We start from the raw sequence: 19,615 nt of genomic DNA, 5'->3' as shown, positions 1-19,615 counted from the left end.
TTTTCTCAAAAAGCTAATTGAAAAAGTTGTTTGGAGTAACTTTTTCAATTTTAGCCTTTTGGAGTTGCAAAAAGTTAATTAACCAAACATTTATATTGATATTTTAACTAAATCAAACAATTAATAGTGGTCAAATAAGCCAAAATTGGCCTATAGGCCAATTTTTTACCAAACAGGGCCATAGTATTCAAAATATATGAGTTGCAAGTCAAATGGAAATGAATGAAAATCATGAACTATAACTCAAAAGAAAATAAAAGAAGGGCAGCTGGCGTGCGATATGAAATTCACAAGTAACAAAAAATAAATGATAGGTGGCATCGTATATGGAATTCACACGTCAAGCAAACAAAAAAGATTATAGCAGGCATAAATCTTGAATTCACGCGTCAAGCAAATAAAAAAGAGGATAGCAGGCATCCGATCCGAAATTCACGCGTCAAAGCAAAAAAAAAAAAAGAGGATAGCTCCGATCGGTAAACAACAAGATAATACATATCTAATACCAAAAATTCATGAGTTATGAATCGAATGAAAATCATGAACCTATAAATCTTGAATTCACACGTCAAAAAAAAAAAAAAAAAAAAAAAAAAAAAAAACTGGCATCCGATCCGAAATTCACGCGTCAAAGCAAACAAAAAAGATGGTAGCTCCGATCTGAAAACAACAAGATAATGCATATCTAGTACCAGAAATTCATGAGTTAATCGAATGAAAACTATGAACTGTAACTAAAACGTATAAATCTTGGATTCACACGTCAAGCAAACAAAAAAGAGGATAGCATACCTCCGATGCGAAATTCACGCGTCAAAGCAAACAAAAAAGAGGATAGCTCCGATCTGTAAACAACAAGATAATACATATCTAATACCAAAAATTCATGAGTTATGAATCGAATGAAAATCATGAACACGTAATTTAAAAGTATAAATCTTGAATTCACGCGTCAAAAAAAAAAAAAAAAAAAAAAAAAAAAAAAAAAAAAAAAAACCTAACTGACATCTAATCCTAAATTTACGCGGCAAAGCAAACAAAAAATATGATATCTCCGGTATGAAAACAACAAGATAATACATATCTAGTACCGAAAATTCATGAGTTATGAATTGAATGAAAACCATGAACCGTAATTAAAACGTATAAATCTTGAATTCACGCGTCAAACAAACAAAAAAGAGGATAGCTGACATCCTGTCCGAAATTCACGCGTTAAAGCAAAAAAAAAAAAAAAAAAAAAAAAAAAAAGCTCTGATCTGAAAACAACAAGATAATACATATTTACATCGAAAATTCATAAGTTACGAATCAAATGAAAATCATGAACCGTACCTAAAAAGCAAACAAAAATAAGAGAACTAACATTATCCATGAGCAGTAACTCAAACAAAAATCATAGATTGTGTGATTCAAAAGAAAGTTACCTGGCATCTAAAATTTTTACCATTGTAAAACTAATTCTAATGTAAATTACATTTATATTAGGTGGTTTAATGGTTAAAGTAACATCTACTCTATTGCTCACTTTGTCCTAATAACAACATTCTGGTCACGCCAACGACAACTTCAAATGGGCCAAGCCAATCATTGGGGGTTGGCCCATTTTGTGATTGGTCTAGTCTGTCCACGTAACTAAAATAATATTAATTTCAAATTAATACGGAGTATATTTTTGGTAGAAATTCACATTTTTTTAATTTATTTTAAAAATCAACAAAATCATTTTGACCAGAATTATAAGAATTATTTAATATTTTTCATTGCAATTTGAAATTAGACCTTGTCAAAATTTAATATTATTTATTATATAATTTATAAATTATTATATAATAAACTTATTTATTACATAATTTCAGATAATAATTGTGAATTTTTTCAAAAAAAAAATAATAAATAATAATAAAAGGGAGCGTTAGGCTTTTGAATTTGTCGTTGTGTGAGTATGGACTTATCCGATTCACGTCATAGGCACGTGTTTTTGGGTGTGGGACCCGCTCAAAAGTTGATACGAGGATAATGGCCACTTGAAATCTATGGGCGACACGTGTCCTATGAGCTGGCCCTCGCCGTGATTAGATTTTTTTTTTTTTCATTTGATGATGAGGTGGGCCGGGGCGATCAAACCGGACCGGAATGGCTCCACCGTTGATGCATCTAGCGATGAAAGGTTTTTAGGATAAAGACAAACAAGGAGAAAGCTATTTTTTCCCACTCACTATTATTTATTTATTTATTTACTATTATTATCATTATTATTATTATGGTAACCAATATATCTATCACTATAAAGAAATGTTTGATTAGATAAAAAAAAATTCATGAAAAATATTTTCCTTATAAGGTGGAGGAAAATGAATTTTTCATATTTGAGAAAAATAAAAATTCTTAGTAGGATATAAGATTTTGTTTTTCATGGGAGTTAAAAAGAAAAATTGAGGCGGTTTAACAATTTTACTTTTGTTATTTTTTCTTTGATTGTTATTACTTTTATTATATTGTAAGTAGTGCATATATATTTATACTCGTTATTCTTTATAATTTTAAATCCAATCAAACAATAGAATCAATATTCCTAATAATTTTTTTCACCAAACAATAAAATTAATCTTCCTAGTTATAAAAATTTAACCAAAAATACTTACAAAAATTCAGACTCTATACTCCGACCTGACAGAGCATTTGAGAGAATTGTAAATTACATTAGCTTAGTGACTCAATAAACATGAATGTCACAAGGAATCTACAAAAGTCCATACTAATTTATAATTATACTAACATCTTGCTTACCGATTCTTTCAAACTATTAACTCTTGTATTCCCTAAGGGCAACCCCAATAAGGGGATTGTTCACGTTTTTTAGGAACAAATGCTTACATGGAAGAAAGAGAAAGAAGAGAGAGATGGATAAATTTTGCTCCTGAAAATATGGGGTTCTTTGCAGAAAGTGGGACCCGCCAACAATTAATGCCAATTGCTTTTACTTTGCGTGAGAGGCACTGGTGCGCCCAGTTGACGCGTGAGCGTTTCTAGCGCAATTTATGACACTTTTTTTTATTTTTGAAATCAGAATTTTATATTTTAAAATTTTCTTTTTTCTCTTTCCTCGCTTATTCTCTTTCCTAATCACACTTACAAAAACTCCTAAAAAATCACATCAAAACCTCCACTATTGAGGATGCCCTAATAATGCATCCAACAATTTAAAGTGGATTATTCCTCAAATTTTACAAAAAAAAGTCCTCGTCCTTGTACTTATTTCAATTTTAGCCCCTATGGTTTTGTGATGGTACAAAATTTAAAGACTTGAAAATGAGGTGTGGTCCACAGAGGTTTGGCCTTTTCTGGGTTTGGTCAACAAGTAGGGACTATTAGACTATAGGCCGGTTTGGGTTCGGGAGTGTTCAAATTACTCAAATTTGTCTTATGGTACATTTAATGCAAATTATGCCCTGGAAATGGTGAACACGGGTCCAAACGACGTCGTTTTTAAGTTAAAAAAAAAAAATTGCGAATGTGGTGTTAACGGCGCACGTTTAATCAGATTATGAATTTTCTGTTATGAGATTATGAATGTATTATAAATTCATAATCTCATAACAGAAAATTCATAATCGCATAAAAGAAAAATATTTATTAAATTATGAATTTTCTGTTATAAGATTATGAATTTACAGTAAATTCATAATCTCATAACAGAAAATTCATAATCTCATAACAGAAAATTCATAATCTCATAACAGAAAATTCATAATTTATGAATGTTGAAGAAGCTTGCACTACAGAGGAGCAGTCATGGTTTCGGACGGGAACGTGTAGGCACGGGTCCAAAGTGAATGTGTAGGCAGCAGTCATGGTTTCGGACGGGAATGTGTAGGTACGGGTCCAAAGTGAATGTGCAGGCATGGATTCATAATTTATGAATGTCCAAAATCATTGCTCACCTCAAATTAAAGTGAAACCGCGAAATGTGAAAATGCAGAAGAAAAGTCATGCGATTAATTAAAAAAAAAAAAAAAAGATAACGGTGCACTAACACCGTTGGAACCGTGTTCACCATGAATGGTGAACACGATTCCATGCCATTACGATTGTACATTTAATATTCAACTATACTTGGAATCTTATTAAAGTTATTAAGGTTATAATGAAACATCAAATCAAATTATACCTTACAATTTGATTCAAAGCACATATTAATTTATTACTCTAAACTGATTTAAATTATGTTCAATTGTTTGAAACTTTAAACCTATTTTATTATTGAACTAAATAATGTATATTGAGCTAACCTAATAGACCCAATTCATATCTGACCCAAGAAGTTACTAACTAGTCCAAATTCAAGATTTTGGATCAGCATCATGTTCACTCGATAAAATTAGATGTTGGGATTTTGGATCAGCATCATGTTCACTCGATAAAATTAGATGTTGGGACAATTTATGTTAAGTTAGTCAGATATTGATTTTGTAATCACAGATTTTTATTGACTTTCTTAATTTATAAATTTTAATGGATTAAAGTCATACGATAAACTCTGACCACTCACAGATTATATCTTAATGAGTATTTGATTCAAAAAATATTTTAAAATAACATAATGTTGTCTAGAATTTAAGGTAATTAATATGCGGAATGAAATGTGATTAAAAAAAATAATTATGAAAATTCCTCCAAAATTTAATTTGATTGAAAGAAAGGTACATTATGATAAGAATGATTATAATTTGATGGAAATGTGAAGAATGTGTGATTAATTAGAGCTGGAGCACCTTTTTAGGGTCTAATGAATGGTTGAAAGTGGTAATCGATGGGTGTTTAGGGATTTTGTGTTGTATATGAAATGAAGGCATTAGTATTGAGGTTAGAGGAGGGTTGGCGTTTGATTTGAAGCTTGTGCATTTTGTTTTCTCTTCTATCTGCTTTCATTCTGCGAGCGACAATGAGTTCTGCGGGTTCCGGCAGAGGGAAGCCCAAGGCAACCAAATCCACGTCCCGATCTCAAAAGGCTGGCCTGCAATTTCCGGTGGGCAGGATCGCGCGTTTTCTTAAAGCAGGCAAGTACGCCGATCGCGTCGGCGCCGGTGCTCCGGTCTACCTTGCTGCCGTTCTCGAGTACTTGGCAGCGGAGGTGAGTGAGTTTTACGTTTGCCGTTTTGAATGCTTCGTATTTCTCTTGTCTGATGAATGATGATTGGTGCATAAATGTTTGTGGTGGTTAGGTATTGGAATTGGCGGGAAATGCTGCTAGAGATAATAAGAAGAACAGGATTGTGCCTCGCCACATACAGCTAGCGGTGAGAAACGACGAGGAGCTGAGCAAGCTTTTGGGCGACGTTACCATTGCTAACGGCGGCGTTTTGCCCAACATCCATCAACATCTCTTGCCAAACAAGTCCGGAAAGGGGAAGGACATCGGTTCTGCTTCACAGGAATTTTAGTTTTCATTTCGGGTTGGTTACTTTAGTCCTATGATCATCATAATCTTTGCCTCTCCAGAATTTATTATTTTTTTTTTTAATAAATTTGTTATTCATTTGATATACAATCAGGGCTTTAACCCACCTCAAGCTCTGGTAATCATGCTTGTTCAAATGCTAAAGGGTTTGCATTTAGGGTATGTACATACTTAAAATAAATGTTTTCTTTTCTAGAGTTTCTGCTTAGACCTACTTCTCATCAATTCTCTAACTGAAATAAATGGTGCAATTGCTATTCAGGGTTCCAATTCTTTCTAAGTTGCACTTTCTTTTGTATGTGTGTGTGAGAGAGTTTAATGTCTATCACTCTATCCTAACTATTGGAGTACAATAGGTACCGTGACATGGACTAACGATACACATATTCTTCTTAAAGTTTCCTTCGATCAACGTTGCAGTATAGACCGATACTATCAAGCTTCACCATTTAGACGGAAATGCATCACTTTAGCAGAAGCGCGATATTTGCTTGTCTGGTCAGTTGAAACAATAGGCATCACTTTCGTTCTCAGTTTTCTATTCCCTGTTTTCATTTTCGAAATTCATTCCACTTACTAAATTAGTTATGGAAAGGCCAATTTGTTATAAGCTAGAACTAATAACTCCGATGAACTGATCCATAACATCTTGCAGGAATAAGTTACTAAGCTGCTGATTTATCATTGCCACTAATTACAAAACAAGATTGGTTGTGGCAATTGAGCCCTATACTTGCCCATAATGATTGCCATTGACATGAAAATCACATAAGATCAACCCTTTAGGCCATTATCATTTTGTTTGGTACATGAAGATCATTAATTTACTAGAACCAAAATGAAACAACTTATCAAAATACTTTAAGATACAGAACATACCCACATTAGATTTGAGTTGCATTGATCAAACAGCAAACAAATAACCCAACCATCCAAACAACAAAGATCTAGACTCAGGTCATAAATTTAAGCAGAAATTCAATCCCAAGTTTCAATGACAATTAGATCAGGGCCTTTAAGGCATGAACTGGTGGGAATAAGAGAGTAATAGAAGTCAGCAATGTCTGCATTTTCTTACCCTCCTTCACGCCCTCTCTCTCAATCTCCTTCGCATCTCTCATCCTCGTTCGGACTAGCAGAGCAAGTAGACCGGCAGTGAGGCAGCACCTGCGAACCCAGGAAGAAGAAAGTTCACGTTCCTTCGCATCTCTCTCGCATCTCTCTCTCCCCCTCCTTTGGACTAGCAGAGCAAGGAGACCGGCGGCGAGGCAGCACCGGCGAACCCAGGAAGAAGAAAGTTCCACTCTCCTTCGCATCTCTCTCTCCCCCTCGTTCGGACTAGCAAAGCAAAGAGACCAGCGGCGAGGCAGCACCGGCGAACCCAGGAAGAAGAAAGTGAAGAATGAGGAAGAAAGAAGAAAGTGAAGAACGGTGAGGGTTGTGAAAGAGAAGAAGAAGGTGCAGAAAAAAGTGAGAAGAAAAATGAGGAAGAAAGATGCTGCGGCCAGGAATCGATGCTAGCGTTTTACTGTTCACGCGGCGATTTCCTAATCTGAAAACAAGTTTTGAACGTGTCTCTGATTTCCTCTAAAATAGAGAATTGTTCTCAACTTTGAAAATTAAAACATAGCATAGTAAACACATTTCCTGTTTTCTATTTTCAAAATTGAAAATTTTCTTGGAAATTTCCTGTTAGTAAAGGTCCCCTCAACTTTTGGCCAGTGGTTACTATCAAGAACACAATCCATCTCCTCTGAAAGAGGTGTGATCCTCAATTCAATTGTAAAGAATCTCAACCTGCAGCAGCATCCTCAAAAAGATTAGTTTTTTTGAGAGATGAGAGAAGTAGGAGTTACTGTGTCAATGGCCAGTTTAATGAGTGTATCACGTATTATGAAATGTTAGACTAGCTTCAGAACCACAACACAGTAAGATTGGACATTTATTGGTGTTGAATTTGATCACAAAAGTGTAAGCTCACTGACAAGAATGCAAATTCAAATACAGACCTTGGCAGTTGCTGTTGTGTTGCCAGCTGAAAGCATGATTTCCAAGTCAAATGCCTCTAGGTATTTCAGAACATAGTTCAACTCCCCTGCATTAAAGACGAAACAGAACAAAATGTAGCAGTTATCCTTGCAATCATATATTGGATCCACGGAGCTCTCAGGTCATATGAAAACTCACTGTCCCTTCTCGCTGCAGTTGGCATTTCTGTTTACAGAATTTGGAAATCATATACCAATGATATGTTAATGAATTTATTGCCTATTGAGTGAACTTTACCTTCGGCGTTGAGCACCCCAAGCAAAATGGCAGTTTTTTTGTTCCATTTCTCTCCATAGATGTACTATTGATCCGAGTAAAGAAGCATCCAGCCTTCTGAATTACCTTAAGATTTCTCCAATTATGTGAATCACCCAGAAGATCCATATCCAACATCCTGGAATGTATGGATGAGAAGGGAAATCAGTAGAGTAAGAGACATCTAGTCAATGAATATAATATTGTTATATGGCCTGACACTGACAGGTTCAAACACATATAAGTGATTATGTTGGAGGCCTCTAGTCTATGGACATAACAAAGTAATGTAGGACCAAGAATTCAAACACATCTACAGTGATAATCTATAATGCCACCTTCTGAATTACCCAACAGTCTCCCCAATTACGTGAATCATCCACAAGATCCATAGTCAACTTCCTGAAACACATAGATGAGGGGAAATCAGAAGTAAGAAACAGCTGGTCTATGGACATAAAAAATGTTATTGTAGCAACAAGGATCTAAACACATCTACAATGATAAAGTAGGAGGTATGATGGGGTTCATTATAGAACCAGTAGATATCCATGCAAGTTGATGAGAAAGTACCTGAAAATTCATAGTCAATATTCTTCAAAATACCATAGCAATAGCCTTCGTAGATACTCAGAAATCAAACCACTTTGGGTAGCACCCAACCTATGCATTTTAAACAGAAGATGGAGAATAGCAAATAGGAAAAAAAGAAACAAAGAAAAAAGGTATTGAAAGGATTTATTTATTTTTCATCAGAGAAGTGATTGAAAAACATCTTCTTGAGAACATTAAGGTCTATTGGGTGGAAGAATCAATCAATTAACTAATGTCTAAATGAAAATCCATGTTACATGAAATTAAAATTACAGTGGCACAAGAATAAATCAAGAATTACAAGTTTCTGGGACTTGAATCCCATAAGGAGACTAAAAACACAATTGAGTAGCCAAGTAGTTGTTAATCATCATAAGTCACTCCTCAATTGCTCCCAATGCAGTGTTCTCCCTTACAACTATAGCATGTAACCATCTTGTAAAGAATATCAGCTTCCTTCCATACCTGACCTTGTTGATATCAATAAGGTTTACTTTGTTTATTGTCTCTTTTAAGCTGAACCTTCAATTTTTTACCACTTAATTGGAAGCCATTCATCCTGCTGATTGCCGTTTGTGCAGCTGCTGGAGAGTCGTAGCTGACAAACCCTGCAGTGAGAAGATGATTAAAACAGAACAGTGGCAGTACACCCTCAAGTCTAATCAGCATCAAAACAGAGTATCATACCAAAACATTTGCTAACACCAGTTGCCTTGTCAACAAAAACCTTAGCACTCAAGATCCTACCAAAAGGCTGAAATACATTTGCAAGCTCTTGGTCACCAAATTCTTGAGGAATATGGTAAATAAATAAATTAGCACCCGGTGGACCTGCCAACACCATTGTTCATTTTATAATAACGATTTCCGGGAGTTCAAAGTACAGTTATACATTAATCATAGAAATGGTACCAAACAACCCCCTGACCAAATGAAACTGCCTTAGAAACAGGCCTGTAATATAAATGGAGGTAAGATGAGAGAGAAATTAAAATTTGAACAACCTTCAACCTGAGCCCCCAAATTTGAATTGACACTTGAAGATGCTGCAGACTGACTGTTTGAAGTGCTAGGGTGTACAGCACCAGAACTACTCGAAGGTCTATTACTCATGAATCCTCCAGGATATGGGATGGGATACTGTACCCCAGGTATGCCAGGGTAAGTAGATCCTACGTAACTTGTAGGTGGCATGGCATAATTTCTTGGCGTCAAACCAGGTGAAATATCTGGTGTGGTGCCACGTAGTGCATTTCCTTGGTTTAAAGTTGGAATCATATTCTGGAATGTATGTTGATTCTGGAGTGGTGGTAGGCGATACGGCATGATTCCATAAGTTCCAGGAGACTGTAAAGCAATTCAGTTTAAATGAACACTCAAATGACTCAATATTGAAAACATTTCCAAATATGGGTCAAATGGAATACAACTAGCAGAATGAAAAGGACAACACAAGGAAAAATTACAAAGCATGCATTTCAACAAGTACAAAGGACAGTTTAACAATCAATCCTCTGGACTAACAAAAAGTACATCTGATAAAGAGTAAACCAACCTGATAACCATATCCATTGTATGGTGCCATATAACCCATAGGTAAAGCTCCATATAGAGATGGATGCTGTCCAGAGTCGGGCATATTAGATGTCTGTGATAGAGCTTTTTGAGCCCTACGAGCTTGTCTTTCCTTTTCTGTATCTGCCCATTTAACCACTAAAGGAACCGTTGAACCCTGGCAAAGAAAGTGTTATGAAATCCACAAAGACAAGTTGAGCAGCAAAACGTCACCTTTATAAACTGTAAATACAAGTCTATCTAACTTCTATCTTAAACTAACTCAAGATAATTGTCACTTAAACCATCAATCCTTCATCTCAAGATGTGTCAAAAACATTTAAATGCTAAAAGAATGACAAACTCCTATGCCAATTTATAACGCTGAAAGGCGCATTTCAATCATAAATGATATTGTAGTTTTATACAGCTTTCTCAAGCAGCTTGCCCCAACGTAAGTAAGGTAAATATGATATTTCTTTAGCCCTCCACCAAATAAATAATAAAAATCAAAGTAGTTCAGGTAATAATATTTCAAGACATCACATTATAAGTCAAAGGAATTGGTAAACAACAAACAACCTCCATCTTGTGCTTTCCATTAATGGCCTCTATAGCTGCAACTGCTTGTTCTCTTGCCTCATATTTCAAAAATGCACATCCTACAGCAACCAAGAAATTATGAAGGAAAATAAGGAAATGTCAATAAATTTCATTATCAACTGGTAGTTGAAATTTAGAAAAGGAACAGACCCACAGAGGTGAACTTGGCTTACCTTTACTAGTTTGCTGAGAACCTCTTAAAATTTGCAAGTCTTTAATGGTTCCATATTGAGAGAATAAGCCAGACACTTCGGCATCTGATACATTCTTTGGTAGCATCCCGACAAAAATCTTGTGTTCTGCATTTTTCCCCAGGAGAGGAGGATGGGGTTAAATAAAGGAAAAAAAGGAACATAAAATGGGAAAGAAGAGAGTTACTGCATTGCAGACACAATACAATTACTATAGACAGATCAACTTTAAAAAAAAAAAAAAAAAAAAAAAAGGAGATTCCAGAACCCGGTTGAAAAAAGAACTTTTCAAAAGTTTACAATTGAGAGGAACCATCACAAGAAGAAAACATGTGTTACACCACAAATTCAAACTATATCACACCTAGTCTTTCCAACTCGCCATCAGCATATTTCACTTGCAATGGACTAGCAGCCTGAATTAGAGAGAGAAAGGATGTCAGGATGTCTTAATTTCATTTTTTTTTTAAAGGCAAAGATATAAGAGAGACACAGCAGATATAATGCAGATGAAAGCCAATGTTTACTAAGATTCTAAGAATGACATGCTACTCAATAAACTTAGTCTACCAGGTCAAAGCCATATAGATATCTTGATTTTTTCCAACCTAAAAGTCACAGATTGACCATGGTTACTCTGAAGCAGTAATTGCTTGAAATCAGAGAGGCATTACATTCAGTACAGAAATGATATGAAATTTGGATTAGGAATCTTTAGAAGTGATAACACCATCACATAAAAGATTCACATAGCCATCTAAACTATTCCAGTTCCCTCCCTATACAGTCCCCAAGATGCTTTTCACATGTCCCCTACTTCTATGCTCAAATTTAACTTGGACAAAGACTTCTTTCCTACACATTTTGACCTAAAGCTCCCAACAGAAATGGTCAGTTATGAACTCCCTTGTACTTGCCAAATTGCAAATTACACTTCAGTTATTCCTCTCCAAATTTCCGCTGTCTCTACATTAGCAACAGTAATTAAAGTGATTCGGACTTTCTAACTGAGCCATTACCCCCATAACGCTGAGAAACAGTGATTAGTTCAGATAATGAAAGACGCATTGCTCACTTCAACAGTTTAACTAGTTAAGAACAATGTGTGTCAGTGGTAACAGTAAAATCAGAGAATACTAACCCCAGGAAGAGTCTTCTGATTGTGGCAGGCATTTACAGCCTTGTCAGCTTCTTCTCTTGAGGGACAGATCACAAAACAACACCCTGAAAACACCAAATTAGGGTTCCACAAACCACAGCATTCATTCAAACACTAGAAATCTCAACAAAACCTGGACGCAATGCTCGAATCGCGCATTGTGATCCAAACACGCAAAACATGTAACAGAGTTTAGAAGAGAGAGAGAGCGCGTGTTGAACCTCGAGAAGCTCGAGTAGCCTTGTCTTTGATGATGTTGACTTCGTCAACGATAGCGAACTCCTTGAACATTGCGAGCAGCTGCGCTTCCGTCATGTGCTTCGGCACTTGACCTACGAACAGCTTCACACTCTCTTCGCCGTGCTTCCTCGGCTGCTTCTCCCCCTCCGCCATTAATGCCGGAAGACTCACAGTAACACACACACACGCTCTCTCTCTCTCTCTCTCTCTCTCTCCCTCTCTCTTGTCTACAGCGTTGAGCTCCTTCGTTGACTAGTGCTTCGCGCTGATCTCACCGTATTTCTCTCTCTAAAATTTCTCTGTATTTTCTCCTCCTTCTCTGCTGCTGCGTTGGCCGTTGAACTTTTGCTGCGGTCTGGGCCTGTTTGGGGAAATTGGAGATTTGGTAGATGGCAAAATTGGATCTTCCAGAATTTAGTATTATCATTGTCCAATTCGTCATTGCCCCTGGCTATGCCTTATATTCACCACTTTGCCACTGCGCTTCCTATCGGTGACTGTTTACACGTAAAAATTAAAGGGGAAATGACAGTTTTAATCTAGTTATTATGCTTAAATTATAAATTCGGTCTATAAATCATTGCTTTATATAATTTTTTTTCTTTAATTATATTGAAAGTGGTTATTTTAATTCATTACTTATAAATTTTGTTAAAATTTATTTTGATTTGTCAAATTATTTATTTTGTGAATTTTTTCTAAGTATAACAAAATAAACTTTTCACATTGATCATTTTAAGTGAATGCTGAGTTTGTTGTAATGTTAATTACACAAAAATTACGAAGCTAGCTATGGTGTTGTCCTAATCTCTGCTGAGGGAGACTACATGGCTGCGAAAAGTGGTCAAATTCGTTGTATGGATAATGTGCACTCGGCAGAGGCTTTAGCGGCAAAGGAGGCGCCACCTATATCTTGCGTTAAAGAGAGGCTTTAGCGGTAAAGGAGGCGCTATCTTGGGTTAAAGAGAGACTTTAGCGGTAAAGGAGGCGCTATTTTGGATTAAAGAGAAGGGTATAACGCAAGCTTTGTTCTTCTCTGACTGCCAAAATGTTTGCCACTTATTAAATGCGGCGTTGCCAGACTTATCGTATACAGGTTGTGTGCTCGAGGATTGTAGGCAACTTCAATGACACTTTAATCACGTGTCTATCCGGTTTATATCTAGATCAGTGAATAAGGTTGCACATGTGTTAGCTAAGGCAACCCATGCTCAAACTGGTCCCTTTAATTGGTCTTTTACTATTCAAAGTTGTATTGAACATTTGTTTTAATAAAATTATGATCTTGGTTTTCAAAAAATAATAATAATAATAAATTTAGTTCTTAACTATTTAATGCACGTATAAATAATTTTTTGATTTTTAATCATGTTTTGGTTTTGACCTTCTCATAATAAATAATTAGAAAGCGAAAAATAAAATTTGTCTATAATTTAAGATTAAAATTGCAATGTAACATGATTAAAATCACAATGCGATACAAATTTTAAGAATTATTTTAATGATAAACAATTTAACAACTGATTTAGTTTATTAAAAAGAATTGAGAATGAATTTAATTTAATTTTACAAAAAAAAAATTACTTAAAATATTGATTATATTATTTATGGGTAGAAAATAAATTATTGAAAATAATTACTCCTTAATATAAAGACTCAATTGTTCTTACATAATAAAGATATGTGAGTGTAAAATAAAAATTCATATTATATATTTTTTTCAAAGTGTGAAAAATGAAATATATAAAAAGTTTAAGGAATTCGTTTTCCTGAAAAAAATTTAGTCTATTAATTATACCTAAATTGAGACTAAGATATTCTCCTCTAATCAATCTTGTAATAAACCCACCACTCACTTGAAATCATCAATATAAAATGTTTTTTTATTGAAATATCCACTTTAACATAATTAAAAAATATTGTATAAAAAATACTCCGTAACAATTTATAAACTGTATTTACAATTTAAGGATAACTAATAAACTAAAATCTGTTGTGAATAATAATAATAATAATAACAATACTAATATTATGAAGTAGAAGGGGAACAGCAGTACGGATGGGGAGTTGAGAGAATATGATTTAGCTTTTCATATATACTGCATATACAAGATCATGGAGGGAAGGGGTATTTATAGTGTTGAGATTTAGGAGGTAATAAATATTAAATTCGCATAAGGTGGACAGGTAGCAAAGCTAGCCTAGTTGGTAGCTGAAGATGTAGCATTGCTGTGTCGTGCTTGAGGTCCTGAGCTCCATTCCCCGTTGCTGTTTCTTGGAACTTGCAATCAGTTTTTTGGAGAATTATGAACCACGATTTAATGTGACTTAGCAGTAAGTATTACTTATGGTCGAAGTAGCTTGGTGGAGAAGACTTCATCTTTTATACACAAGGTCAAGGGTTCAAAACTCAATTTGGACATTCACATTTCCTTTTGTTTCATAACACTCCCCCTTGGATGTCCAAAGGAGGAACATTAAATTGCCTCGTTAAAAACCTTACCAAAGAAAAACCCAGTGGGAAAAAACTTTGGTTAAGGGAAAAAGAGTACAATAATATGCTCCCCCTGATGAAGACATCACTGAACATCTTTAAGATGACGCATACCAATTCCATGAACTAATTTCTTGAATGTAGCTGTGGGTAATGCTTTGGTGAACAAATCTGCTAAGTTCTCACTTGAACGAATCTGTTGAATATTGATTTCACCTTTCTTCTGAAGGTCATGAGTGAAGAAGAACTTCGGTGAAATGTGCTTTGTTCTATCTCCCTTGATGTATCCTTCTTTTAATTGAGCGATACATGCTGCATTGTCTTCATATATTGTTGTTGGAGTATCATCCACAGAAAGACCACATGCTCCCCTAATGTATCGAGCAATTGATTTAAGCCATACACACTCTCGACTTGCTTCATGAATAGCGATTAGCTCAGCGTGATTTGAAGAAGTGGCAACAAGTGTTTGCTTAGTGGAACGCCAAGATATAGCAGCACCTGCACTCATAAACAAATAACCAGTTTGGGATCGCGCTTTATGCGGATCCGAAAAATATCCAGCATCTGCAAAACCAACCAAGTTTGATTTGGAATCTTTTGCATAAAATAACCCCAAATCAATTGTTCCTTGGAGGTAGCGTAATATATGTTTGATGCCATTCCAGTGCCTTCGTGTTGGACAAGAACTATATCTTGCTAACAAATTAACAGAAAATGCAATATCAGGCCTTGTGTTGTTAGCAAGATACATTAGTGCACCTATTGCACTAAGATATGGCACTTCTGGACCAAGAATTTCTTCATCTTCTTCTCGAGGTCGAAAAAGATCCTTTTTCACATCAAGAGATCGAACAATCATTGGGCTACTCAATGGATGTGCTTTATCCATATAAAATCTTCTAAGTACCCTTTTGGTATAATTTGATTGATGAACAAAAATTCCTTTATCCAAATGTTCAATTTGTAGGCCAAGACAGAATTTTGTTCTCCCAAGATCTTTCATCTCAAATTCCCTTTTCAAATAATCCACTGTTTTTGAGATTTCCTCAGGGGTTCCAATGATGTTCAAATCATCAACGTAAACAGCCATTATAACAAATCCATGTTCATATCTCTTTATAAAAACACATGGACAAATTTGATCATTGGTATAACCTTTTTTTAGTAAATATTCACTAAGTCGGTTATACCACATACGCCCTGATTGTTTCAGTCCATATAAAGATCTTTGCAACTTTATTGAATAAAGTTCTCGAGGACTCGTTTTATGCATTTCAGGCATTTTCAGTCCTTCAGGGACTTTCATGTAAATGTCACTATCAAGTGACCCATACAGGTAAGCTGTTACAACATCCATTAGTTGCATATTTAGCCTTTCAAGTACACTTAGGCTAATGAGGTATCGTAATGTTACAGCATCCACGACAGGGGAATATGTTTCATCGTAATCGATACCTGGTCTTTGAGAGAATCCTTGAGCTACGAGTCTTGCTTTGTACCTCGTAACCTCATTTTTCTCATTTCTCTTTCTTACGAACACCCATTTGCATCCCACAGCTTTGACTCCATCAGGTGTTCGGACGATTGGGCCAAACACTTTTCGTTTTCCAAGAGAATTCAATTCTACTTGTATTGCTTCTTTCCAGTTAGGCCAATCGTCCCTATTTTGACATTCTTGAATGGATCTTGGTTCATGGTCCATATCATCATTCATGATATTTAATGCTACATTATATGCAAAATAGTCATCTAAAGTGACTTCATTTCTATTGCATATTTCCTCGACATTAATATAATTTATCAAAATTTCTTCATTTTTCTCAATCTCAGGTATATGAATTTCTTTAGGGACTTCATTCCCTTCAAATTCATTTCCTTGACTTTTCTCATGAATGTCATTCATGTTGATATCATTATTCTCATCAATACCATTTTTTGTATTGACTTTCCTTTTTCGAGGATTTTTATCCTTTGAACCAATAGGTCTTCCACGCTTCAAGCGTACTTGGGACTCATTCCCAGTTTGACCTTTTGGGATATCAACACTAGCTGGGACATTAGCTGCTGGGATATAAGATTTTGTTACCCGTTTTGGATCAACAAATGCATCTGGCAGTCTATTTGCCAACTCTCGCAAATGGATTATCTTTTGAACTTCTTGTTCACATTGTTGAGTTCTAGGATCTAGATGAAGCAATGTTGGGGCATTCCATGTTATTGTCCTTTCTACAACATCATTTCCTTCCCTTAGTGTGGGAAAAGATGCTTCATTAAAGTGACAATCTGCAAAACGTGCAGTAAATAGATCTCCCGTTAATGGCTCAAGATATTTAATTATAGAAGGAGATTCATATCCAACATATATTCCCAATCTCCTTTGTGGACCCATTTTAGTGCGTTGGGGTGGAGCAATGGGAACATAGACTGCACATCCAAATGTTCTCAGATGGGAAATATTAGGTTCATGACCAAATGCTAATTGCAATGGAGAGTACTTATGATAACTTGTCGGCCTAATACGAATTAGTGCCGCTGCATGCAAAATAGCATGTCCCCATACAGTAGAAGGGAGTCTACTTTTCATAAGTAATGGTCTAGCTATTAACTGTAGCTTTTTAATAAGTGATTCTGCAAGACCATTTTGCGTATGAACATGCGCTACTGAATGTTCAATATCAATCCCAAGTGATTTACAATAATTATCAAAAGCTTGGGATGTAAACTCTCCAGCATTATCCATTCGGATTGCTTTAATTGGATAGTCAGGAAAATGTGCTCGTAATCTTATTATCTGAGCAAGTAATCTCGCAAATGCCATATTGCGAGATGATAATAAGCATACATGTGACCATCTAGTTGAGGCATCAATTAGGACCATAAAGTATTTGAAAGGTCCACATGGTGGATGTATAGGCCCACATATATCACCTTGAATTCGCTCTAGAAATGCAGGTGATTCAATACCAACTTTGGTTGGTGATGGCCTTATAATCAATTTCCCTTGAGAACATGCAAAACAGAAAAATTCATTTCCTTGAAATATTTTATGTTTTTTCAAGGCATGGCCATTTGTATTTTCAATAATTTTTCTCATCATCACATATCCAGGATGACCCAATCGGTCGTGCCAAATCTTAAAGTCATTTAGATCAGTAAACTTTTTGTTTACAATAAGATTGGCTTCAATAGTACTTATCTTTGTGCAGTATAAACCAGATGGAAGAGCATGAAATTTTTCCAATACATATTTCTTTCTAGACATTGCCTTTGTAACTTGAAGGAATTCTTGATTCCTTTCTTCTATAGTCTCAACATGATATCCGTTATTCCGAATATCTTTAAAACTCAATAAATTTCTGTGAGACTTTGGAGAGAACAATGCATCATTTATTATAACTTTTGTTCCTCCAGGCAATAATATATTGGCTCTTCCAGAACCTTCAATCATTTTTGCACTACCACATATTGTAGTGACAAATGCCTCATTCTTTTTCAAAAGGCAGAAATATTTTGCACTTTTAAGAATTGTATGTGTGGTTGCACTATCCACAATACATATGTCTTCTTCATTTGCCTTGGATTTAATCACAAGTGATGATGTGCCCATTTTTGTTTCTTCAATAAAGCAAAGACAATATATTTAGAAACATTACATAGTAGTAAACAAAATGCATCATATATATCTAATATAAGCTTAGACAAAATACATCATATGTATCTAGTAAGTTTAGAGACAAAACAACCATTTTGTTTCAAATATAACATATATATCTAATGAGCTCAAAAGTAAATATAACATCAATCTTTCTTATCTATTGGCCCGAGGTAATCTTCCACATCCAGATGTGTGATATCAAAATCGTCATTCATAAGAACATTGTTGGACTCTATATTCTTTCCTTTCTCTTTCAGGGATGCTTGATAGAGATCCACAAGGTGCTTAGCAGTACGACAAGTGCATTCCCAATGGCCAGTCATGCCACAACGATAACATATACTTTCAATATTTTTGGGATGATTTTCACGTTTTTCCTTGTCATGTTTTGCACCACTATTTTCCCCTTTTCGGTGGTAACCTTTATTTTTGAAATTATAACCACCATGACGATTTTGTCCACGACCGGGATTATAACCACGGTTTCGTCCATGGCCACGGCCACGGCCACGACCACGACCACGACCTCTTGTATTTTCATTGTGATATGACACACCATTCGCCTCAGAGAATGGGATTGAACCAGTAGGTCGTGCCTCGTGGTTTTTCATCAGGAGCTCATTATTTTGCTCAGCCACAAGAAGGCATGAAATCAACTGAGAATATTTGGTAAAACCCTTCTCTCTATATTGCTGTTGAAGCACAATATTGGATGCATGAAAAGTAAAGAAGGTTTTTTCAAGCATATCCTCATCAGTAATTTTTTCTCCACATAATAATAATTGAGAGCTAATTTTGAACATAACAGAGTTATATTCGCTCACAGTTTTGAAATCTTGCAATCGCAAGTGAAGCCAGTCATAACGGGCTTTCGGGAGAATTACTGTCCTCTGGTGATCATATCTTTCTTTCAACATTTTCCAGAGTTCAAAGGGTTCTTTCACAGTAAGATATTCATCTTTTAACCCTCGGTCTAGGTGATGGCGAATGAAAATCATTGCCTTTGCTCGATCTTGCATCGACGCATCACTATTTTCTTTTATAGTTTCACCAAGACCTTTTGCATTTAGATGCATCTCAGCATCCAGTACCCATGATAGGTAATTTTTCCCGGATATATCAAGTCCCACAAATTCAAGATTTGTAAGGTTTGACATATTGATAATATTGAATAAAATATTATAATTATATAAAGAAAGATTACCTGTATAATAGTTGCACCCGAGGCTTCGTGCTGATAACGTGTTGTGAATAATAATAATAATAATAACAATACTAATATTATGAAGTAGAAGGGGAACAGCAGTACGGATGGGGAGTTGAGAGAATATGATTTAGCTTTTCATATATACTGCAT

At 35.4% G+C, this 19,615-nt stretch overlaps 3 protein-coding genes and 1 long non-coding RNA gene across 5 annotated transcripts; 1 reads left to right on the top strand and 3 right to left on the bottom strand.

Annotated features, from left to right (window-relative positions):
- Positions 1-4,736: 4,736 nt before the first annotated feature.
- Positions 4,737-5,725, top strand: LOC109160584 (histone H2AX-like). Of its 2 annotated transcripts, none has more exons than XM_019308873.1 (3): positions 4,737-4,868; positions 4,932-5,134; positions 5,226-5,725. In XM_019308873.1, exons 1-3 carry the CDS (start codon positions 4,847-4,849, stop codon positions 5,442-5,444), a joined length of 444 nt encoding a protein of 147 aa, XP_019164418.1. In that variant the 5' UTR covers positions 4,737-4,846; the 3' UTR covers positions 5,445-5,725. The 2 variants fall into 2 exon arrangements, with proteins under 2 accessions (XP_019164418.1, XP_019164421.1); XM_019308876.1 differs by having other exon boundaries at positions 4,763-4,866; positions 4,902-5,134.
- Positions 5,726-6,337: 612 nt separating this feature from the next.
- On the bottom strand, positions 6,338-7,741 carry LOC109160604. The gene is made up of 2 exons (XR_002050789.1): positions 7,471-7,741; positions 6,338-7,258 (listed from the first exon to the last, which is right to left on the bottom strand). It is a non-coding gene; the product is annotated as an uncharacterized LOC109160604 (long non-coding RNA).
- Positions 7,742-8,491: 750 nt separating this feature from the next.
- Positions 8,492-12,518, bottom strand: LOC109160541 (RNA-binding protein BRN1). Its single transcript, XM_019308828.1, has 9 exons — positions 12,088-12,518; positions 11,849-11,931; positions 11,072-11,123; positions 10,690-10,815; positions 10,496-10,575; positions 9,915-10,091; positions 9,364-9,706; positions 9,047-9,190; positions 8,492-8,967 (listed from the first exon to the last, which is right to left on the bottom strand). Exons 1-9 carry the CDS (start codon positions 12,257-12,259, stop codon positions 8,840-8,842), a joined length of 1,305 nt encoding a protein of 434 aa, XP_019164373.1. The 5' UTR covers positions 12,260-12,518; the 3' UTR covers positions 8,492-8,839.
- A 5,883-nt stretch (positions 12,519-18,401) lies between these two features.
- Positions 18,402-19,415, bottom strand: LOC109158706. Its single transcript, XM_019306607.1, has one exon. The coding sequence runs from the start codon at positions 19,413-19,415 to the stop codon at positions 18,402-18,404; it is 1,014 nt and encodes a 337-aa protein (XP_019162152.1).
- Between the last annotated feature and the right edge of the window lie 200 nt (positions 19,416-19,615).

Source organism: Ipomoea nil, unplaced genomic scaffold (genome assembly GCF_001879475.1).
Source record: "Ipomoea nil cultivar Tokyo-kokei standard unplaced genomic scaffold, Asagao_1.1 scaffold0302, whole genome shotgun sequence".
In the NCBI taxonomy this organism is placed as follows: Eukaryota; Viridiplantae; Streptophyta; class Magnoliopsida; order Solanales; family Convolvulaceae; genus Ipomoea; species Ipomoea nil.
Note: the sequence above shows the minus strand (reverse complement) of the source record. Positions and strands in the feature narration are given on the sequence as shown.

What these genes read in the sequence shown, in the direction of transcription:
- LOC109160584 (XM_019308873.1), top strand. Translation starts at nt 4,847, where the DNA reads ATGAAGGCATTAGTATTGAGGT. An exon ending in GAAGGCATTAGTATTGAGGT is followed by an intron (nt 4,869 to 4,931) that starts TAGAGGAGGGTT and finishes TATCTGCTTTCA; the next exon opens with TTCTGCGAGCGACAATGAGT. An exon ending in TCGAGTACTTGGCAGCGGAG is followed by an intron (nt 5,135 to 5,225) that starts GTGAGTGAGTTT and finishes TGTGGTGGTTAG; the next exon opens with GTATTGGAATTGGCGGGAAA.
- LOC109160541 (XM_019308828.1), bottom strand. Translation starts at nt 12,259, where the DNA reads ATGGCGGAGGGGGAGAAGCAGCCGAGGAAGCACGGCGAAGAGAGTGTG. An exon ending in GGCTACTCGAGCTTCTCGAG is followed by an intron (nt 11,932 to 12,087) that starts GTTCAACACGCG and finishes TGGTGTTTTCAG; the next exon opens with GGTGTTGTTTTGTGATCTGT. An exon ending in ATGGAAAGCACAAGATGGAG is followed by an intron (nt 10,092 to 10,495) that starts GTTGTTTGTTGT and finishes TTTCTTTGCCAG; the next exon opens with GGTTCAACGGTTCCTTTAGT.
- LOC109158706 (XM_019306607.1), bottom strand. Translation starts at nt 19,415, where the DNA reads ATGTCAAACCTTACAAATCTTGAATTTGTGGGACTTGATATATCCGGG.